General features: G+C 38.3%; 2 protein-coding genes across 3 annotated transcripts; both read right to left on the reverse strand.

Moving 5' to 3' along the window:
* Positions 1 to 13101: 13101 nt before the first annotated feature.
* Positions 13102 to 15786, reverse strand: ostc (oligosaccharyltransferase complex subunit). Of its 2 annotated transcripts, none has more exons than XM_066720247.1 (4): positions 15547 to 15786; positions 14975 to 15068; positions 14460 to 14657; positions 13102 to 13696 (listed from the first exon to the last, which is right to left on the reverse strand). In XM_066720247.1, exons 1-4 carry the CDS (start codon positions 15683 to 15685, stop codon positions 13600 to 13602), a joined length of 528 nt encoding a protein of 175 aa, XP_066576344.1. In that variant the 5' UTR covers positions 15686 to 15786; the 3' UTR covers positions 13102 to 13599. The 2 variants fall into 2 exon arrangements, with proteins under 2 accessions (XP_066576344.1, XP_066576345.1); XM_066720248.1 differs by having other exon boundaries at positions 13102 to 13748; positions 15547 to 15784.
* A 2330-nt stretch (positions 15787 to 18116) lies between these two features.
* Positions 18117 to 20557, reverse strand: rpl34 (ribosomal protein L34). Its single transcript, XM_066720249.1, has 5 exons — positions 20446 to 20557; positions 19932 to 20004; positions 19417 to 19516; positions 18861 to 18964; positions 18117 to 18239 (listed from the first exon to the last, which is right to left on the reverse strand). The coding sequence occupies exons 1-5, from the start codon at positions 20540 to 20542 to the stop codon at positions 18155 to 18157; spliced, it is 459 nt and encodes a 152-aa protein (XP_066576346.1). The 5' UTR covers positions 20543 to 20557; the 3' UTR covers positions 18117 to 18154.
* Positions 20558 to 20984: the final 427 nt, after the last annotated feature.

Consider the following 20984-nt stretch of genomic DNA (forward strand, 5'->3'; position numbering starts at 1 on the left):
ATCATTGAAACTCCACGAGGTGAGATCTTGCAAGGAGCCCCAGACTGAGGGAGACTGACAGTTATTTTGTGTTTCTTCCATTTGCGAATAATCGCACCAACTGTTGTCACCTTCTCACCAAGCTGCTTGGCGATGGTCTTGTAGCCCATTCCAGCCTTGTGTAGGTCTACAATCTTGTCCCTGACATCCTTGGACAGCTCTTTGGTCTTGGCCATGGTGGAGAGTTTGGAATCTGATTGATTGATTGCTTCTGGCTCCCAGGTGTCTTTTATACAGGTAACGAGCTGAGATTAGGAGCACTCCCTTTAAGAGAGTGCTCCTAATCTCAGCTCGTTACCTGTATAAAAGACACCTGGGAGCCAGAAATCTTGCTAATTGATAGGGGATCAAATACTTATTTCCCTCATTAACATGCAAATCAATTTATAACTTTTTTGAAATGCGTTTTTCTGGATTTTTTTGTTGTTATTCTGTCTCTCACTGTTAAAATACACCTACCATTAAAATTATAGACTGATCATTTCTTTGTCAGTGGGCAAATGTACAAAATCAGCAGGGGATCAAATACATTTTTCCCTCACTGTACGCCGAATCCATCCCTTCCTCACCAACTACTCGACTCAGCTGCTGGTCCTCTCCCACCCAGACTACTGCAACTCCCTCCTGGCCGGCCTGCCTGCAACTACTACCCACCCACTCCATCTCATCCAGAACTCTGCGGCTCATCTGGTATTCTCTCTGCCCCAATTCGCACACGCTACTCCACTGCTCCGCTCCCACCACTGGCTCCCGATACCGGCACGCTTTCAGTTCAAGACATTGACCCTCACCTACCGCTGTCTCGACCACACTGCACCAAGCTACCTTCAGACCCTTGTCTCCCCATACATCCCCTCCAAACCATTGTGGTCTTCCAGTGCCAAAAGTCCCTGACCTCCTTCCGGCCCTTACTCAAGACACATCTTTTCATACAGTACTTTTAATATTAGTCCTTTACTCTCCTGTAAGATAGCACTTCACAATGGTACTCGTATTGTAATTTTGATTTCCCCTATGCTCCCTTTCCCTTGGCCCTTGACTGTGACCTAACATCTTGTCTGCACTTAGTTTTTACTATCCAGGATTTAAGACCTCATTTATTGTATTTACTTGTGTAAATTTGAATTTGTAAATTTATTTTGCTTTGAATTGCAGTGTATTATGTAAATTGCAATTTGTAATGTTTTATGTACTTGTAGTGTGCTGTATTTTTGCACCTTGTATTATGCTTATGTTTTGTAAATCGCCCTGGGTAAGGGTGTCTGCCAATACATACATACATACATACATACATACATACATACATACTACTAATAAAGAGTCTTTACAATTAAAAGTACATCCTAACTCAACCAATATTTAGGAGACCTCACGAGGTCCCCTAACTAGTTAGGAGTTGGGACATGGCAGCAGTGAGAACATGGCGTCACCACACCTTCCGTGAAAGAAAAGATGTGTTACAGCTGTTTGATGATGCAGAGATATTTTCTTAAATATAAATGAGTGCTGCATTAAACTGTTTTGTTTGACAATTTTAGAAATAAAATCTGTCAACGCCGAGAAATATCTTCTCATTCCTGTTTAACTGTTCAGTCTGAAATTGACACACGTTAATAGACACTAGATTATAGGTGGCCCTGCCTATCCTTAATCATTGAACAGTAATCAATTAGGTAGAATTGTGGTTACAAGAAATAATAGAATCTTTCTCGGCACCCAAATGTAAATGAGACTGATATATGTAATGAGAAGGTATTTGACTTAAATACTAATCTGCATTAGTTATTAAATGTCCAACTAACAATACTAATGAGAGACTCACCTTTGTCTTACTAACCAGTATTGTAGTCAATGTGTTTGTAATTTTGTGTAACGTTTTGTGTGTCATCATATGCACTTCCATGGTCTTTGATGTGTTGATCTTGAGTGAATTTTAATTAGTTTTTCCCTTTTTGTATAACTAGTGTAGTGGTACATTTTATCTTTGTTTTTAATAAATTTGAGAAGTTATATCTTTGGAATTGGTGTCTACGTCCAATTATTTCAGAAATTGAGTTCTACAAGATTGTAGGATTCTTGATAAGGTGATATTTAAATTCTGAAATGTATAAGTGTACCTTACACTACAACACTGAAACTCTCGTTATAATGGCACCTGTCAGTGGGTGGGATATATTAGGCAGCGAGTGAACATTTTGTCCTCAAAGTTGATGTGTTAGAAGTAGGAAAAATGGGCAAGCGTAAGGATCTGAGCGACTATGACAAGGGCCAAATTGTGATGGCTAGACGACTGGGTCAGAGCATCTCAAAAACTGCAGCTCTTGTGGGGTGTTCCCGGTCTGCAGTGGTCAGTACCTATCAAAAGCGGTCCATGGAAGGAAAAGCGGTGAACCAGCAACAGGATCATGGGCGGCCAAGGCTCATTGATGCACGTGGGGAGTGAAGGCTGGCACATATGGTCCGATCCAACAGACGAGCTACTGTAGCTCAAATTGCTGAAAAAGTTAATGCTGGTTCTGATAGAAAGGTGTCAGAACACACAGTGCATCGCGGTTTGTTGCGTATGGGGCTGCGTAGCCGCAGACCAGTCAGGGTGCCCATGCTGACCCCTGTCCACTGCCGAAACCGCCTACAATGGGCACATGAGCATCAGAACTGGACCACAGAGCAATGGAAAAAGGTGGCCTGGTCTGATGAATCACAAGTTCAAGGTGTTGACTTGGCCTCCAAATTCCCCAGATTTCAATCCAATCGAGCATCTGTGGGATGTGCTGGACAAACAAGTCCGATCCATGGAGGCCCCACCTCGCAACTTACAGGACTTAAAGGATCTGCTGCTAACGTCTTGGTGCCAGATACCACAGCACACCTTCCGAGGTCTAGTGGAGTCCATGCCACGACGGGTCATGGCTGTTTTGGCCGCAAAAGGGGGACCTACACAGAACTGGTCATGTGACTACACAGATCATAGTTTTGCTACCATTCCAGACTCCAAACGGTGAGTGTAGATAAGTTTAATTTATTGTGAGCAGTTTTCTTTGTCTTTATATTGGGTAGTTAACTAATGCAAGTGCTGTGTGCGTTTCTCAAAATAAAATATGTAGTGCAATTTGAAACAATGTAATTGTATTTTTCCTTGATACAATATCAGCAGATCGAAACTATAGTTAGCCGCATTGAATTCATTTTTATTAGTCATGTCAAACTTCCAGCTCAACTGTTCACTGTATTTTTTTCTTCTTAGTTATGTTTTTCCTTATGTATTACTGCCTATTACTGTTTTTTGTAACAAAATAAAATAAATCTTTGAGACAATGATAAAAACGTGTATGTTATTTATTCATGCATACAGTTATCCCAGGTTTAAGAATGGTAACTTTTACATATACAGTATGTGGGAAACACTGTAACAACACTGGGCATTTTTTGCTGACATATGAGATGGTGGAGAATACACTGGTATTTAAGATAAAACCAGAAGAAAACTCCTTTAAATATCTGCATTAACTGGGTGAACACTCTCTACAATCACTGTCATTGAAAAGACGATCGAGACCAGACAGTTGAACAGAACAGTTTCAGTTAATATGGGAAAATTACTCTCATTTAATTAAAATAATCCTGTCAATCTCGCAGATGATCTGCTTTTCGTTGTATTTCTATCACTTTGTTTAATGACTATATACAAGTATTTGGTTATATACTCAAGGCAAAACATATACAAAAAAAGTTTGTAATTTCTTAAGACAAAATTATAAAAATAATTAAAATGAAATTGCAAAATAAAAACTCAGAAATAAGCCAGTGAGCCCCCCAGCAATCTCTGGGATCCTCTCTATTGCTCATAATTTTCTGTGATGTTACAGTGAGGGAAATAAAGTATTTGATCCCCTGCTGATTTTGTACGTTTTCCCACTGACAAAGAAATGATCAGTCTATAATTTTAATGGTAGGTGTATTTTAACAGTGAGAGACAGAATAACAACAACAAAATTCAGAAAAACGCATTTCAAAAAAGTTATACATTGATTTGCATGTTAATGAGGGAAACTGTTAAAGGCACAGTAAACAATTATAACATCAAACGATTATAGCAACTACATGACAGTTACCAGTATGAAAAATTACATGTGAACAATTTTAAACACCAAGTCGTCAAAGTCGTCAGAGAGAGGTTAGAGAGCAAATTAGGAGATAAGGGGGTGAAATATCCAGTCACTCTAAATGTAATAACTGTAAATCATTAGTTAAATCTCCATAAGATGGCCTGGCTATTTCAGGCAGTTAAGTCAGCAGTTTTCTCTTTGCCAAGTTTGCTGGTTAGGACGCTGTTTGAAAGCACACCACTAGGGCGATGAAGGGTTTATTCAGTCGGTTCCATTCTAACCCCTGTTGTCTTGGCAATCTGACCAATGTTTATCCTTCAGCACTGTCATTATTATCAACCTGGAAGATTTAGATGTGTGAGAAGCCCAGTGGAAATGCTAGGCTTCTTCATGGTTAATGTGAAAGGCTGAGTCACCATGAAAACGCTACTGCTCCTTGTATTGTCCTTGCACACTGACAGGAGTGGCCGATGACATGGGATAACATGGCCAAAAGAACAAGCTGTACTCCTGTCTGTTCAGATTCTCTCTGCCAAGCAGAACAGTGACAAAGAAGAAGAAAAAAACAAAGAAAACAACAGTTTTGTAAAAGTACATTTCTTATTCTATCTTTTGATCAGAGCTGGGTTTCATGAGGCATTTCAGTGAGAAAGTATGTCATGCATTAGCAAGAAAAAGCATGATTAGTGTTTTAAAAAGACATACTTGGCTGGAATTATATTTAAAATATGGAAAATGTCTGAAAGACTTTATATGCAATAGCCAGAAAATTATTGGTCTATATTACAACACAACAAATTTGTATATATATATATATATATATATATATATATATATATATATATATATACACTCACCTAAAGGATTATTAGGAACACCTGTTCAATTTCTCATTAATGCAGTTATCTAACCAACCAATCACATGGCAGTTGCTTCAATGCATTTAGGGGTGTGGTCCTGGTCAAGACAATCTCCTGAACTCCAAACTGAATGTCTGAATGGGAAAGAAAGGTGATTTAAGCAATTTTGAGCGTGGCATGGTTGTTGGTGCCAGACGGGCCGGTCTGAGTATTTCGCAATCTGCTCAGTTACTGGGATTTTCACGCACAACCATTTCTAGGGTTTACAAAGAATGGTGTGAAAAGGGAAAAACATCCAGTATGCGGCAGTCCTGTGGGCGAAAATTCATTGTTGATGCTAGAGGTCAGAGGAGAATGGGCCGACTGATTCAAGCTGATAGAAGAGCAACTTTGACTGAAATAACCACTCGTTACAACCGAGGTATGCAGCAAAGCATTTGTGAAGCCACAACCCGTACAACCTTGAGGCGGATGGGCTACAACAGCAGAAGACCCCACCGGGTACCACTCATCTCCACTACAAATAGGAAAAAGAGGCTACAATTTGCACAAGCTCAACACAATTGGACAGTTGAAGACTGGAAAAATGTTGCCTGGTCTGATGAGTCTCGATTTCTGTTGAGACATTCAGATGGTAGAGTCAGAATTTGGTGTAAACAGAATGAGAACATGGATCCATCATGCCTTTTTACCACTGTGCAGGCTGGTGGTGGTGGTGTAATGGTGTGGGGGATGTTTTCTTGGCACACTTTAGGCCCCTTAGTGCCAATTGGGCATCGTTTAAATGCCACGGCCTACCTGAGCATTGTTTCTGACCATGTCCATCTGATGGCTACTTCCAGCAGGATAATGCACCATGTCACAAAGGTCGAATCATTTCAAATTGGTTTCTTGAACATGACAATGAGTTCACTGTACTAAACTGGCCCCCACAGTCTCCAGATCTCAACGCATTAGAGCATCTTTGGGATGTGGTGGAACGGGAGCTTCGTGCCCTGGATGTGCATCCCACAAATCTCCATCAACTGCAAGATGCTATCCTATCAATATGGGCCAACATTTCTAAAGAATGCTTTCAGCACCTTGTTGAATCAATGCCACATAGAATTAAGGCAGTTCTGAAGGCGAAAGGGGGTCAAACACAGTATTAGTATGGTGTTCCTAATAATCCTTTAGGTGAGTGTATATATATATATATATTCTGGTCTAAGCCCAGTGATGGACTGGCGTCCCCTCCTGGGTGTATTCCTGCCTTGCACCCTATGCCTGCCGGGATCGGCTCTGGCTTCCCCCTACCCTCACCAGGATGAGCGGTTCAGAAGATGGATTGATGGATTCTGGTCTAAATACTGAATAAGTGAGAGTGCAGCTACAAAATGTAATTTTCTTTATATATTTTTGCCTTATTTGGGCCAGCACCTCATGGGGGTGAAGACGCTGTAGTGCATGGATGCTTTCAAGTTACATTCATATTCATATATATATATTTAACCCACAAATATTCTCTTTCGGTAGCAGGATCTAATTTGAGTTCTTCTGCCTCAATATCATTTCTGACTTATACTGCTTCCCCCACCACCTCTTTGATTTTACCTGTCCCTCCTAAACTGTGTGTATCCTTTCAACTTGTATTCATCCCCATCAATTTCTGTAGGCCAGGTTTCTGTCACTCCTACAAAATCATAGTCACATGCCAACACTGTGGATTCTAGGTCTAACATCTTGTTCCTTACACTCCTGGCATTGAGGTACAAACATTTCAGGACTTTCCTACTAGTAGTTCCCCTTGGTTTTCTTTCCTTAGTGGTACATCTCCCATTGTCAGAGCTCCCTGCCCCCCTGGTCCCTAGTTTAAAAGATCCTCAATTTCTCTGCACATATGCTCTCCCAATGCATTAGCCCCCCTTCTGTTTAGATGCAGACTGTCCGGTTTGTACAGGTCCCATCTATCCCAGAAGAAAGACCAATGCCCCATAAATCTCAGTCTAAAGCCCTACACCAGGATTTCAACCATGTGTTTCTAATCTCTGCCTGTCTCCCTGGCCATGCACGTGGTACCAGAAGTATTTAGGAGAAAACTACTGTGGAGGTTCTGCTCTTTAGTTTCTTTCCTAACTCTTTAAATTTGTCTTGCAGAACCTCTGCCCTACCTTTTCCTATGTCATTGGTTCCAATGTGGACCATGACCAGTGGACTCCCCCCGGCTTTGGCCAGTAGCCCGTCTACTAGTTTAGGAAGCAACCTGAGCACCAGGCAGGCAAGATACCATGCTGGTCTCCTTATCACTAGAACACACTGTTTGATCTACCCCTATAAGAATTGAATCTCCTACTATAACTACCTCCATGTTCTGGGGGGGAGTGGACACCATGGTGCTCTGGTGCTCAGCTGCCCTCCCATCACCCTCTGAGCCGTCACTGTTCAACTCGGTGTCCAGCAGTTCTAACCTGTTGGGCATTTCAAGCTCTTGGGTTGTCTCTTCTAAGGGGTATGCTCACCCTTTTCTGCAGTTACGACTACTGTAACCCAGCATTTCTCTACACTTTCCTGCTCCAAAGGCTCAACCTTCCTAGGTTTGACATGCACACCATCTCTCTAATGGGCTGATTGACCAACTCTTCGATATCATTAATACATTGCAGCAAGCTGAGCATCAAGATCATGGACTCTGATCTCTAGGACCTCAACATGCCAACATCGTTCACAGATTAAATCTATGGGTTCATCCAGGAAGACAATCATTCTGCAAACCTGACACTGTAGTGGCCACATGCTTCTAAATTTTGCACGTTTTTTGGTCACTTGGTTTCTGTCCCCTAGTCAACTGCTTGACTTTTTGTTACCGAGAAACAGCGCAGAAGACAAGATTAACTTCTATTAAGGCAAAGTTCATACAAAATGAGGAATGCTAAGACTGTCTGAAACTAGGAACACAACAAGATAGCTACCTCTCATTTGTTCTGTCCTGTCCTGTCCTGTCCTGTACCTGTCTTTGGCAACTTTCTAAGAACATAAGAAAGTTTACAAATGAGAGGAAGCAATGCGACCCATTGTGCTTGTTTGGTGCCCATTAGTAACTAAGTGATCCAAGGATCCTATCCAGTCTGTTTTTAAATGTTCCCAAATTTTCAGCTTCAACCACATCGCTGGGGAGTTTGTTCCAGATTGTGACAACTCTCTGTGTAAAGAAGTGTCTCCTGTTTTCCATCTTGAATGCCCTGAAGCCCAACTTACATTTGTGTCCCTGGGTGCTTGTGTCCCTGCTGATCTGGAAAAGCTCCTCTGGTTTGATGTGGTTGATGCCTTTCATGATTTTGAAGACTTTAATAAAATCCCCACATAGTCTCCTCTGTTCCAGGGTGAAAAGGTTCAGTTCCCTAAGTTTCTCAGTAGGACATTCCCTTCAGACCTAGAATAAGTCTGGTTGCTCTCCTCTGAACTGCCTCTAGAGCAGCGATATTGTTCCTGAAGTGTGGATCCCAGAACTGTACACAGTATCCAGATGAGGTCTAACTAGTGCATTGTACAGTCTGTACATTACTGCCCTTGTTCTCAATTTTACACTTTTGACAATATACCCTAACATTCTGTTTGCCTTTTTTATTGCTTCCCCACATTGTTTGAATGGGGAAAGTGAGGAGTCCATGTAGACTCCTAGGTCTTTCTCATGTGTTACTTCTTCCAGCTCTATTACTCTCATAGTGTAAATATAGTGGACATTTTTGTTACCCGCATGTAATACCTTGCACTTGTCCACATTGAATTTCATCAATGAAATGTCAGCCCACACCTTAATATTGTCTAAGTGCCTTTGAATAACCTGTGCTGCCGAGATTGTATCTGCTGAGTCACCTATTTTTGTATCATCTGCAAATTTGACAAGTTTGCTAACTATCCCAGAGTCCAGATCATTAATATAGATTAGAAAAAGCACAGGCCCTAGTACTGATCCCTGTGGAAGTCCACTAACAACCTCACTCCAGTTAGAAGTGACTCCTCTAATCGACACCCTCTGTTTCCTAGACATCAACCAGTTCATAATCCATCTACTTACATTACCCTGAATACCTAAAGCTTCCAATTTTAAGATCAGTCTTTGGTGTGGAACCTTATCAAAAGCTTTCTGAAAATCATGTTCAAAAAAACTCTAATAAATTAGACATGATCTGCCTCATCTAAACCCATGTTGACTATCACCAAGAATATGATTTTCATTAAGATGCTGCTCTATTCTCTGTCTATTCATTTTTTCCAACATTTTACAAGTAATGCAGGTGAGCAATTTCCTGGCTCAGTTTTGTCCCCTTTCTTGTGGATTGGTATGACATTAGCAGTTTTCCAGTCAGTTGGCACATCCCCTGTTCTAAGTGTCATTTGGAATATTTGAGTTAGCGGCCTAATTTCTTTAAGTACTGTTGGAAATATACCATCTGGCCCAGGTGTTTTGTTTGTTTTTAATTCTGCTAGTCCCTTTAGCAGGGCTGGCCCTGACCAATTTGGTGCCCTAGGCAAGATTTGAGCTGGTGCCCCTTGCATCGCAGCCAATTCCACCACCGATCATTGTGTTCATACACTCACACAGAAACTGCATAGCTTGTCTTTGAGATTTTCTTTATTTTAGAAACAAAAAAAAACAAACAAAAAAATCAGTATTAAAGAAAAAAGTGACATAAAACAAATTATAAATACAATATAAATAAGAGTATTGCACGAAAAAACTATATTACAGACACCTTACTGCAATATGCATAATGTAGCATTGTTCTACAGCCTTACTCACCTTGCCTTTCTTGCAGCAAACAAGTGACATAAAACGAATTATAGATAAGTGGATGGTTCGTGCAGCACACTTGAAAGAAAAAGTGTATTTCTCAAAATTATGTTATAGGTAATGGAAGTTGATGAAAGAGTTAAATAGCTGATCATTCAAAAGGTGTGGGGCATCGGTAAGAATGCACAATTCTCATTCATTCCAAACACTGTCCCTTAATTGCATTACAGGCACTGTATCCAAGACATTGTCTTCAGTAATTGTAATATTAAGTTTGATGAATATGTATGTGTGGTTCTACAAAATAAATAACAATAACATAAATCAGTCGTATAATAATCAATATAACTAATAATCATGCAAAGAATAATAATACATATATACACAGTTCTGACAGCAGAGCTAATATACTCATATTACTTTACATAAATGCATAAATGTAAACCTATGGATCTATGTTATCTTACTACAGCTAGATGCTGAGAAATTACCGTAACCAAGATTAAATATTATAAACTTATAACTGTTATACATATCAATAATACACTGTCTTCAAATCAATATACATGTAAACAATAGATAATGGTAATAAATAATATATTATAAATCAACGCAGTTCGCATTATGACTGCATGGTGACGCAGTAGATAATTACTCAGCTGGCTAACAGACTAGCATCGCTATTCTCAATATGTAGCGGCCATAACTTATACCAAACAGAAACAAACGTGTCTACTTACATTTTGCTGCACACACACAATCATATAAATAATAAACAATAACTCTCTGTTTTGTAGACCTAAACTATAACTTTTCCAGCAACAACCTACACATAAATCACCAGGGTAAACTTATTGTCAAAGCTCAGGAGGTGTATTATATCCAGACGTGGCAGCTCGGCACTCTGATTGGCTGATTGTTAAGGGCCAGGCAATGGAGCAAAAACATATAAAAAACATAAAGTTAAGCGAGTCACTACAAAAGCAATTTCCACTGCCCTTCAAAACATTACAGGTTAGGTTATTCCACAAACACCTGACTAGTCTTTCCAACATCCCCTAATGAATTTAAGGTGAAAGTAACTGACATTAACTCTAGCTATCTATCTATTTAAATGAGCGAACGTTACTAGTATCGTCCAAAGTAAGCTGGCTAGTAGTAACACTGCTCCAATGGTATCTATGCAATTAGATCAACTATTCATTCATCACATCACCTGTCCTTATCCCATTTTTCATCCTCTCTTCTTTTTCTTCCCTGGGCACCAGAGGACTTTGGTCTTTTTGACATGGTTTGAAGTAGCTACTGATGCTAATTGATCACCCACATAGCACAGGACATTAGGCAGACCTCGGTGTATGGTTGGCATGGTCGGACAGCAGTATGGTCGGATTATGGTAATATTTCAAATTAATAGAATTAAAACAGTATTAGTAAAAAATAGTAAAAGTGAAAAATAAAAATAAAAATGCCACGGGCCAGCCCTGCCTTTTAGTACCTCCTCCTCATTTATCCTGATCTCTCTTAGGGTTTGACTGGACTGATTGTTAACCTGTGGCATGTTATCCATTTTTTCTTTTGTAAAAACTTCTGTGAAATACTCATTTAGAACATTTGCCACATCTTGTTTGTTTTCCAAGATACTTCAATTTTTGCTCTTGATCTGTTTCACTTCCTCCTGTATTGACCTCTTGCTGTTGTAATATTGAAAAAAGCTCTTTGCATTAGTTTTAGCTCCAAGAGCTATGTTTCTTTCTATTTCCCTCTTTGCTTTCCTGATCCCTTTCTTAAGATCTCTTTGCAGTTCAACATATTCTTTGTATTTTGTTTTGTCTCCATCTTTTTTGAATGCACTATACAACATTTTCTTTCACTTTAAATTTTTTGGCATACTTCTATTAAACCATTTTGGGCATTTTCTGTTCACTTCTTGGTCTCAACAGCAGCTTTAAGTACCCTTTGTCTACCTGCCACCAATTCACACCTAACTGACTCCAACTGGAACAGAATTCCTGCTAGTCCTAGGCTAAATCACCTTTCCTTCAACCCATTTACTTTCACCAACTCAACAGCTGTACTGAATTGACGAATTAAAGCAAACTACAGACAAGATTAACTTCAATTAAGGTAAAGTTAAAAAAAAAATGAGGAATGCCAAGACTGTCTTAAACTAGGAGCACAAGATAGCTGCCTCTCACCTGTACTGTCATTTATCTGTCTTTGGAAACTTGTAAATACTTCTGTTCCATACTCTGCATAGTATAAATGTATATTTCAATGCAGTGTGTATACCTCAGCGCTACAATTATTTAAATGTTGAACCAACATACTACATAAAATATTGTCAGTCAGCATCATGATGTCTTCATCTCAGGGTAGGGGGTGATAGTTTAACTGAGAAATACATCAACTACAATGTATGTAGACATCTCTGATAAAGGAAATCCAAAGCCTTTTACTGGAATTTAATGACCTTTACATTGATGCCTTACATTTGTGTTGATCATTCTGCATGGTTTAAAACTTAATATCCGTGAGATTTAAATGAGGTATTCAATCAAGCTCTTGAAGGAAATGTAATACCACTTTATTTCAAGCACTTGACATCCTGAAATGATACTCATTTACATGTATAATGGTTGTATGGTCTTATAAAGTGCATTAACCTATATAAAGTGCATAATATTTAGGTTATACAAGTTATATTAACCTCTACAACTTCCATTCTAATCACTGTTTAAAGTTGTGTTCACTTCAGCTTTAAAGAGTTGTATAAAATTAGCAAAGTCGGCCACCTGGTGGAGAAAACCAGAGCATGTCCTTTAGAAGGTGGTGGGCATTAAAATGCTTTAACATTATTCCACTGCATGTTGTAGATTCTATAACAAATGGCATAATTATGCTTGTGTATAGAATAATGTTGAAATAGACACAAAGATCTATAATTTTGCACCAGAAATAATATGATTTCACTACAGTATCTTACTTGGACAGGAGTGATTGAAAAGAAAAGGTGTTTCAGATTAATTAAGAAATTGTTATTTAGCATTATTCAGTATTGCAAAATAGCACAATGCCAAGGACTAATAGCTATAATTTGTGGCAGAAACAGAAGTAGGATTTTGTGTTTATTTTCCTGAAGCCCTCTATGCCAGTATGTGTGCATTTCTTGCTTATATTCAAATTGTTTACCCCCCACACATACTCTCAGAAATTAAACAGTTTCCTATGAAAAGCAATGCCAATAGTATCTTCTCTATGTTTCAGTTCATAATAGTCTACAATAGATGACTATGGTGGGGAGATTCAGACAAAAAGGGAACCATTTTGGACTGATAAACATTTATTTCTGCTTCTCTTCACAAAAAGCACAAACTGGCCAACACAGCAGAGAGATGGACACAAATCCTGAAGCTCTGGTTCAACGATTTATACTGTAGTTTAATTTAAAAAAAATGTAAATGATAAGAAAAAAAAAATCTTTACAGCATATTAAAACAGTAATTTTCATAATTGTGTTCCAATATCCATTGCCATTAAAAATGCAATGATACAATTATCAGTTTCAGTTGAGATTTTTAACAATTTAAAAATGCCTATTTATAATGTTATATGCTGCAAGACTAATGGAACACAAAATACAACAGTGCTAAGGAATATTTAACAAAATAATTTCATAATAAAGAAAACAAAATGCACTGAAAATGTTGTTGCTTGTTCCAGACAGGCACATTGCCATCCTAAAATCAGAATAATTAAACATAATGGCATATTGTGGGCTGATTATTGTGAAAAAGGAGCCCGCTATCACAATCCAACCTTTTCAAATGACAGTCTGTCTTCCTGTTCCAGCGGGTTTTTCTGCAGCTTTTTTTCTATTCTTTCCAGATATTGCTCCATTCTTGATGATGTTTCTGACCCTTGCGAAAATCATTCATATTTTTTGCAGACCTTTAACCCATGAGGTATCCTCTGTGAATTCACATGAAATAATATCAAAGGCAATGTAACAACTTTCACAGGAAAAATTAAAATCCCCTTAATATATATTTTTATACAACTAACCCCTTCCCCCCATTTCCAGCTGTATTTTACATATCACATTAACTTCAAACACCTTAAGCACCATAAACAAATATATATTGTTATAATATTCCAGTCACTAATTATCTGTGCACAAAGAAGCATGGAAACAAGATCTGGGAAGAGAGATTTCTGAATCCCAATTTCATTTAAGTGTTCGTTTCTGACAAGTTATTATTGTTTTAGTTAGAATTTAAAAATGTCACAGTAAATATGTTGAATAAGACTGAGTCAAGCTAAATTACATATGCATACGTTGAAATGCTGTATGCTCCGCTTAACTCTCAAGAGACATTTAGATGCCCAAGTGCTTATAAACGAAACAATGAAATCACAGGATTTAATTTCTTTGATTTTTTTTTTTTTTTTTTTTTAGTATTGTCTCAGTTTTTCCGAGATGCTTTTATAAAAAAAAAATAACTAGAACAGTTTGAAAAGGGATACATTTTCTTTCAAATGCACTGGAAGTTCAAATAAAGAAATAAACAAGTCTAATAGCAGGAAATCAATATTCCATCTGCACACCCTTCACTGAACAGACCATGGAATAGACCAACTGCATTGAATGGCAGCATTTTTATAAGAAGGTAAAGAACTTACGGCAGTTTCATTCTCATGAACACTCTGGCCATGAAAAAGCTGAGGAGTACGCTGACGAACCCAATGAAGAGAAGCAGGAACCTGTTGAGCTTAGGGATGTTTGGCGCATTGGAGCGGTCCAGTATTATAAATCCCAGGCCTCCCATTGTGAACAGAAAGCTGGAGGCCAAACCTTCCATGATATATTGTCCATTGACTCTGCAAGGAAACATTGCAGTCTCCCATCAAAACATCATCAACAAAGAAATGCAATGAAACATTATATACAAAATCTAAAGTTATAAGCAATTATTAGAGGTGACATCTTGGAAGAATGACAAAGGCATGTAGATTTCAATTCAAACAAGTTCGAATAACAAGACTGTGACCTACAATAATCACACCAAATTTTGGTTTTGTTGATGCCTCTTTTTTTGTGCAATTATTACACTGCATTTAAAAAATGGTTTTAAAAGCATTTACAAGAAAATATTAAGCAAATTACTTGATATTGGCGCAAAGCTATTTACTCTTACCTGTAGGCCAAAAAGGCTACTGGCCTCTGATGGCCATGTTCATCCGTCATGGAGCCCACACTGGGAGGTTCAACAATGACATCATAGATTATGCCTGTAGGAAATATAAGTGACTATTAGCCATTCACAAGAAAACATTTATACTTGCAGAAATTACCCATGAGATTATGAGAAGGTCTAGCAGGAATAACATCAACCACAGCTTTTATTTTACTGAATATACTGCAGGCTCCAGACATGTATGTGTGCAGACTGAGCTGCAGAGTATGTTTTGTACTGTAAGAAAATAACTCCCATTAAGATTCATGCAAAAAAAGACAGATGGTTACATGGCGCAGCACTCTTACAAACTCCATCATCCAAACCTTAAAGTTCATTAAATTCATTCAACACAAAAATAGGAATACAATTCATGTATGCCTTTTTTCTCGTGATAAAACGAATTATGCAATGAACTCACCAGCTAAGGAGTAATGTGTTACTTAGTCAAATAATGCACTTAAATGATATATACACCCACCAAAATACTGTGAAAACAATTCATTGAAAAACCACTGCATGCCGATGCTTACCTCCAGTAATGAGAAAGTACGACACGATAACTAAAGCATAGACAGTCATAGCCGAAGGCATGTGCAGCCAGGAAGGCTTTTTGAGCTTTATATTGGGACATTCCAGCACAATAAATGGAAGACCGTATAAAGTCTCCATTCTGACTGTAAATATGCTTCGTGTCTTATTAAAATGCTAAATTCAGATCCCTGATCTCACACACCCGAACAAGCTTCCCTTAAAACTCCAGACGTGTCCAGGAAGTACGAGGTCCTAGTACCCCGACAAAAGGGTTTCAGTACATTGCATTAATAAATACAAAACGTAACAAAAATATACAACTCGTTTAATAAAAGTACATGATTAAATGTAATTACATTCTTTAGTAAAAAAAAATAATAATGTCAAAAAAGAGGAGCATAAATTATCTGCTCTCATCTTTAGGTATCTTATAAGACATTTCGTTTCAAACGTGGCGCAACGTATTCTCGGCAATTCAAGACATGAAACTGCGCGCCTCGGTCTGCCATTACGGCTCTAAATACTCGTTCCAGTATGAATTGTAACAGACATGTTGGAGCCGTAATGGCCTCAGTTGCACTAACTTGAAATAACGTATTCTGGGAATTGTAGTTTTAATAAAAATGTTAAACTTTGTGGATATCAATGTACAGTATATTGATGAGACCTGTATTGATTATTTCAAATAGACGTTACCCCAGATTAAACACTTATGTTTGTAAATAAAAAAACAGGGCTTTAAAATTCGTGCTCTATTATATACATAAAATTGAGGATACAATAGAGCCTTCTATAGGGTGGAGACTACCTAGGGCCACAATGTTTGATGTTTTTCATTCATATTACATTTAACATTTTGGTGCCTTTGGGGCTATCCTTCTTATCCTAAATATAGTGTCCCCCAAATGTTCACTGGGACGTTACTGAAACCATACAAATGCAATGCAGGAATACTAAATTTGCTATTACCACCTTAAACAAACTCAGGGTTTATTTGTTATCTATCTACTTAGCTCCACCTCAGTTATGACAGCTCCAGTGCAGTTGTGTTTGTTGTTGTTTTTTTTTGTTTTTTTTTCACAGCATATTAAGACATCAATTGACAGTACACACAGAAATAAAAAGTAGACTTTAAAAAAATTAGGTACCCTTATTCTGAACTTCAGATGATTTTTCAAATGTAATATTTTAAAGTAAACAATAAACTTCTCCATACTGCACCGACTCTTCAAGGATCACAACTTTGTCAAGTGCTAAAAAGTAAAAAAAATCTAAAACTTAATTTTGCACTTCCATGTTAAAAGTACTTCTGGGGGTACCTGAATGTACACATTTGAGTTCATAATTATATTTAGATTTCTTAATGCAGTGCAACTTTCCATTGTTTATTAATTTGTATTTGTACCATCCCTGATTTCCTCCTGCACCACCTATAACCTTATAACTGGTCTCCCAACTGATATGGGACTGTGACACGACCTTATCAGCTTCAAAATTAAGCCAGTAATGAAACACTGAAACCCAAGCCAAACAACCAACTGTTGCTGTGCGTAACACTGAATTGTTGCAGTGTGTATATGTATATATAGTCCCCAAGCACCTTCCGGTGATGAGTATCAAGACACATCTGTTCAGACTGTACCTGTAATTTAATAGTTCATTCCCATCTGGCTCAGCTCTCCTGTACATTGGCACTACTGTAACATTTTCATCATACTATTGCTTTTACATTGCTAGTACTTTTGTTTTGATTTCCCCTCTGCCCCTTCTCCTGAGCTCTTAACTATGACTTGTCTGCACTTATTAGCTATTACAATTTAGGATATAGGACTATTTACTGTATATTTTCCTATGCACTTGTGTAATTTCAAACTTGTAATTGTATTTTGTTTTGATCTGTACAATAATTTTTTGCACATTGCACTTTTTTTAATGCTTATTTTTTGTAAGTCACTCTGGATAAGGGCATCTTCTAAGAATATACAGCTCTGGAAGAAACTGTGACCACTTAACATTGATTTCTGAACTTGGTCTCTTCATTTTTTCCAGAGCTGTATTTAGTGTAATGACAATGCACCTTGGTTAATCCAAATGTATCCTTTTTAATGTATCCATTTACACAAACTAAAAACTAGCTTCTTTTCACCTCATTATGCCAAGTGCAAAGACTACTTAAAATACTGCAGCTTAAATTTAGTTTGAGGGTCTCAAACATGTGATTCACTTCCTTACTACATGTGTGTAAAGTAAGTTTAGGCCATTACAGAATACACTTCCTACATAATTTATAGAAGTGATTACTATATCAATAAATTAAGATGTGATAAGTGCAGGGCATAATAATTTCATTTTGAAGCCTCTATTAATTACTAGTTTTCATGTAAAAAAAACCATTAAAAGCTTTATATATAAACTAAATACAGAAACAAAGAATAAAAACTTCAGTATCTTCAATCTCAAAAGCTGTAAAACACTATTTTGGTCAAACAGACAGGTTAGGAATTCTGCTTAATTCCATGAAAAGCAAATATATCTGGCAGCTGCAGTGAATGAGCAAAATACACAAATATCCTTTTTCAATCATTTATTGTGGCAATACAAATACATTTACTTAGACTTCTGGCTCTGTGCCTGTGCCTTCAGCACTTTGACAACAATCTTCTGCTCTTCAATGAGAAAAGCACGCTTGATTCTGTGGAGAGAATAAAATAAGTTAATACATTTGGGATTCATACATAGCCTCCACGAGTAACAATACCTGACAACAGACTAGCACCTTCTTTACAAGACAGACTTTGTAAGAGTTCATTTGAACCATTTAAAAAATGTGAAGTTAAACAACTTCATTTAAAAACATAAAACACAAAAGGGAGAGATTCTTAACACTCCCAATCAACATGTAAAACATTCTTAACACTCCCAATCGAAAAAATGGTCTGCTGGCGTTTGTTTTCCAGTCTTGAAGGTGCTCTTCAAACAGCATTCAACACGTAACGGGTCCCAAAACATGACAAAGAACTGGCTAATGGTAACACACCCCTGGTATTTTGTGGCATCTTTTTCACTGGGTTATTCTTTTAAACACTTAACTAAGAAGCAAGGAGTACAAGATTTAAACTTTCTTTTGATGAAAAATGAAAGGATAGATGGGATACATTGTGTTTAATGGACAGCGGGCACCATATAATCACTACGGTGAAACAATCGTGTAATACTTCTGATCTTTACGACTGGAAGTGTTCTATACAACTAGTGCTGGGAAATGGATCCACATGTCACAGAACTGACAGTCAGTAGCCCGTGATGCTCTTACCTGTCACGCACACATTTTGCACACATGGAGCCACCATAGGCTCTGCTGACATGCTTCTTGGTCTTGGAGAGCCTCATCAACACCTGGGGTCTAACAGCACGCACCTGAAGCGCACAGAAGAGCCATTCACATTCACAGAACATTGACACTACAGCATTAAAGGAAATGGGACATTAAAAACATATTACACACAAGACAGAAGTCTAAAAACACTGATACGATAAAGACATGGATGTAAATCCTATCTAGACATTTTCTATCCAAACTACTGTGCACAGACAGTGCATTTGAGACGATTCTGCAGTATTTTATTACCAAGATGCAGTCCTAACAAAGACATTAAAAGATTATTAATGTGTGGTGTCAGTTAAAGGATCCTCATCAGCCAAACATGGTCAGGGGGTGCCAGTGACTGAGCAAGCAACCAAACAGCACCGGGGTCAGAGGGGCTCAAGTCCGTTGCAGATCCCTCAAACTGCCACCCACAACTGCGAGCTTGTGTGGGTAAAACCCTAAAACAGACGGGTCTTCCTGAAGAGGTGCCATGTATACTCACACCACGCAGGCGTCCGGGGCAGATGCCACAGGCAGACTTGGGGGCTTTGCCCACCTTCTTGGTGTACAGGTACACGATGCGGTTACCAGGGGTTCGGGACCTGCCAGGAGAACAGAGATGTAGTGCTTCTGTGGCTACAACATACATTTATACTATATATGTAACCACCTTGAAATAAGTTCCCTTAAACATGTTAGGTAGAAGAATTAAGATTAATAGATCTCATCCAGTCAATGGTCTATACATATGTAGCCCTACGTTTTTGTAAACATGATTAATCTATCATAACTAAATGCCACAGATTAAGTACAGATTACAGCAAACAAACATGTATACCATTCCTGGAGTGAGATGCTGCACTTTTTATTGAAGGTAGTTTCTGTAACTGGAGATGTCTACGAAAGACATGTTCATTACCCTCCGCACGTCACACTGATTCAAAACTATGAACTCAATACAAGTGCATATTGACAGTAGTTCAGTCCATGCACGCAAGACATTCAACACATACTCACAGCCTAGTTTTGTTTGAGGCGGTGTTGTAGGACAGCCTACGACGGTATGTGAGACGCTGAACCATGTTGACACCTGGGAGAGAAAGGGGAGAAAAGGGATTTCATGGGACTTCAGGAAAACACTGGGGGAAATGTTTCAAACCGGTAATCCGCCATTGAAACTGTCTACAATGCATTTCAAAAACGAGTGCTTTCCTCAACTACAGATGCAAAACGGCGAAAAGCTTTCCCCTTAAGTCATGTTTTACTGAAGCATTGAAGAGAACATCACAAGAAACAATGTTAAGATGAAATATGCTCATTGGCCTACTGCTCCGTTTGCACGTATCCAGATTTCATCCTATAAATAATCCTCAATCGGTGCGTAAATCCGCTCAATATAGGCGACTTTCTCTCTCAGATCTTCCACAGAGTGTATTTAAAGGACATCAGGAACCAGAGCAAGAGTTTTAAAGGCAGATTAAGTAGGATTCTCTAAAACATAAATTTCACGAAGAGCTAGACACCGCCATACCTGATGGTAGCGTAACCGGAAGAGAAAGAGCTCCAGTCAGGGTGAGAGTTGAAGTCACCGCTGAACCGGAAAGAGAACTCCGCACGGAGGCCGACATGTTGTACGGCAAGATTCGCTTCTGTCACCTCCTGTAATGGTGATTACAATAACATGTTTTTTGGGGTGATGTGCATGCTTACAGCTTTAAAAACCTCATTATCTCTCTGCAATTAGTTATGTGCAGGTACGTTTTGTAGAAGAAATTGAAGACTCAAAGTGTTAAACTTATACGGAAGTAAACTATTATTATCCAGGTCACATTTGATTAAAATAGGCGCCAATTCGTAATTAACCAATTCTTAATATGAACACCACAGGAATAACAGATGGATAAATGCAATGCATCTGAATTCTGCTGTTAATCACATGTGCAAGGTTAAGGTCAGGGTTAGTCATAGGGTTTGGTTTGGTTTTGGTCTTAATGAATGAATGTACGAATCTTACACGAATACTATCTTCAGTCCTAATGCACGTAAATTCAATAAACAAGCAGCATATTA

Source organism: Amia ocellicauda, chromosome 13 (genome assembly GCF_036373705.1).
Source record: "Amia ocellicauda isolate fAmiCal2 chromosome 13, fAmiCal2.hap1, whole genome shotgun sequence".
NCBI lineage: Eukaryota > Metazoa > Chordata > Actinopteri > Amiiformes > Amiidae > Amia > Amia ocellicauda.

Bases quoted from the DNA above. Each gene is read 5' to 3' on its own strand.
- ostc (XM_066720247.1), bottom strand. From the start codon at position 15,685: ATGGAGACTTTATACGGTCTTCCATTTATTGTGCTGGAATGTCCCAAT. The intron at 15,069-15,546 runs GTAAGCATCGGC...TATTTCCTACAG, and splicing joins GTACTTTCTCATTACTGGAG to GCATAATCTATGATGTCATT. The intron at 14,658-14,974 runs GTAAGAGTAAAT...GTTTCCTTGCAG, and splicing joins GTAGCCTTTTTGGCCTACAG to AGTCAATGGACAATATATCA.
- rpl34 (XM_066720249.1), bottom strand. From the start codon at position 20,542: ATGTCGGCCTCCGTGCGGAGTTCTCTTTCCGGTTCAGCGGTGACTTCA. The intron at 20,005-20,445 runs GTATGGCGGTGT...TTTCTCTCCCAG, and splicing joins TCCGGTTACGCTACCATCAG to GTGTCAACATGGTTCAGCGT. The intron at 18,965-19,416 runs GTGAGTATACAT...TGTGCGCTTCAG, and splicing joins GCCCCGGACGCCTGCGTGGT to GTGCGTGCTGTTAGACCCCA.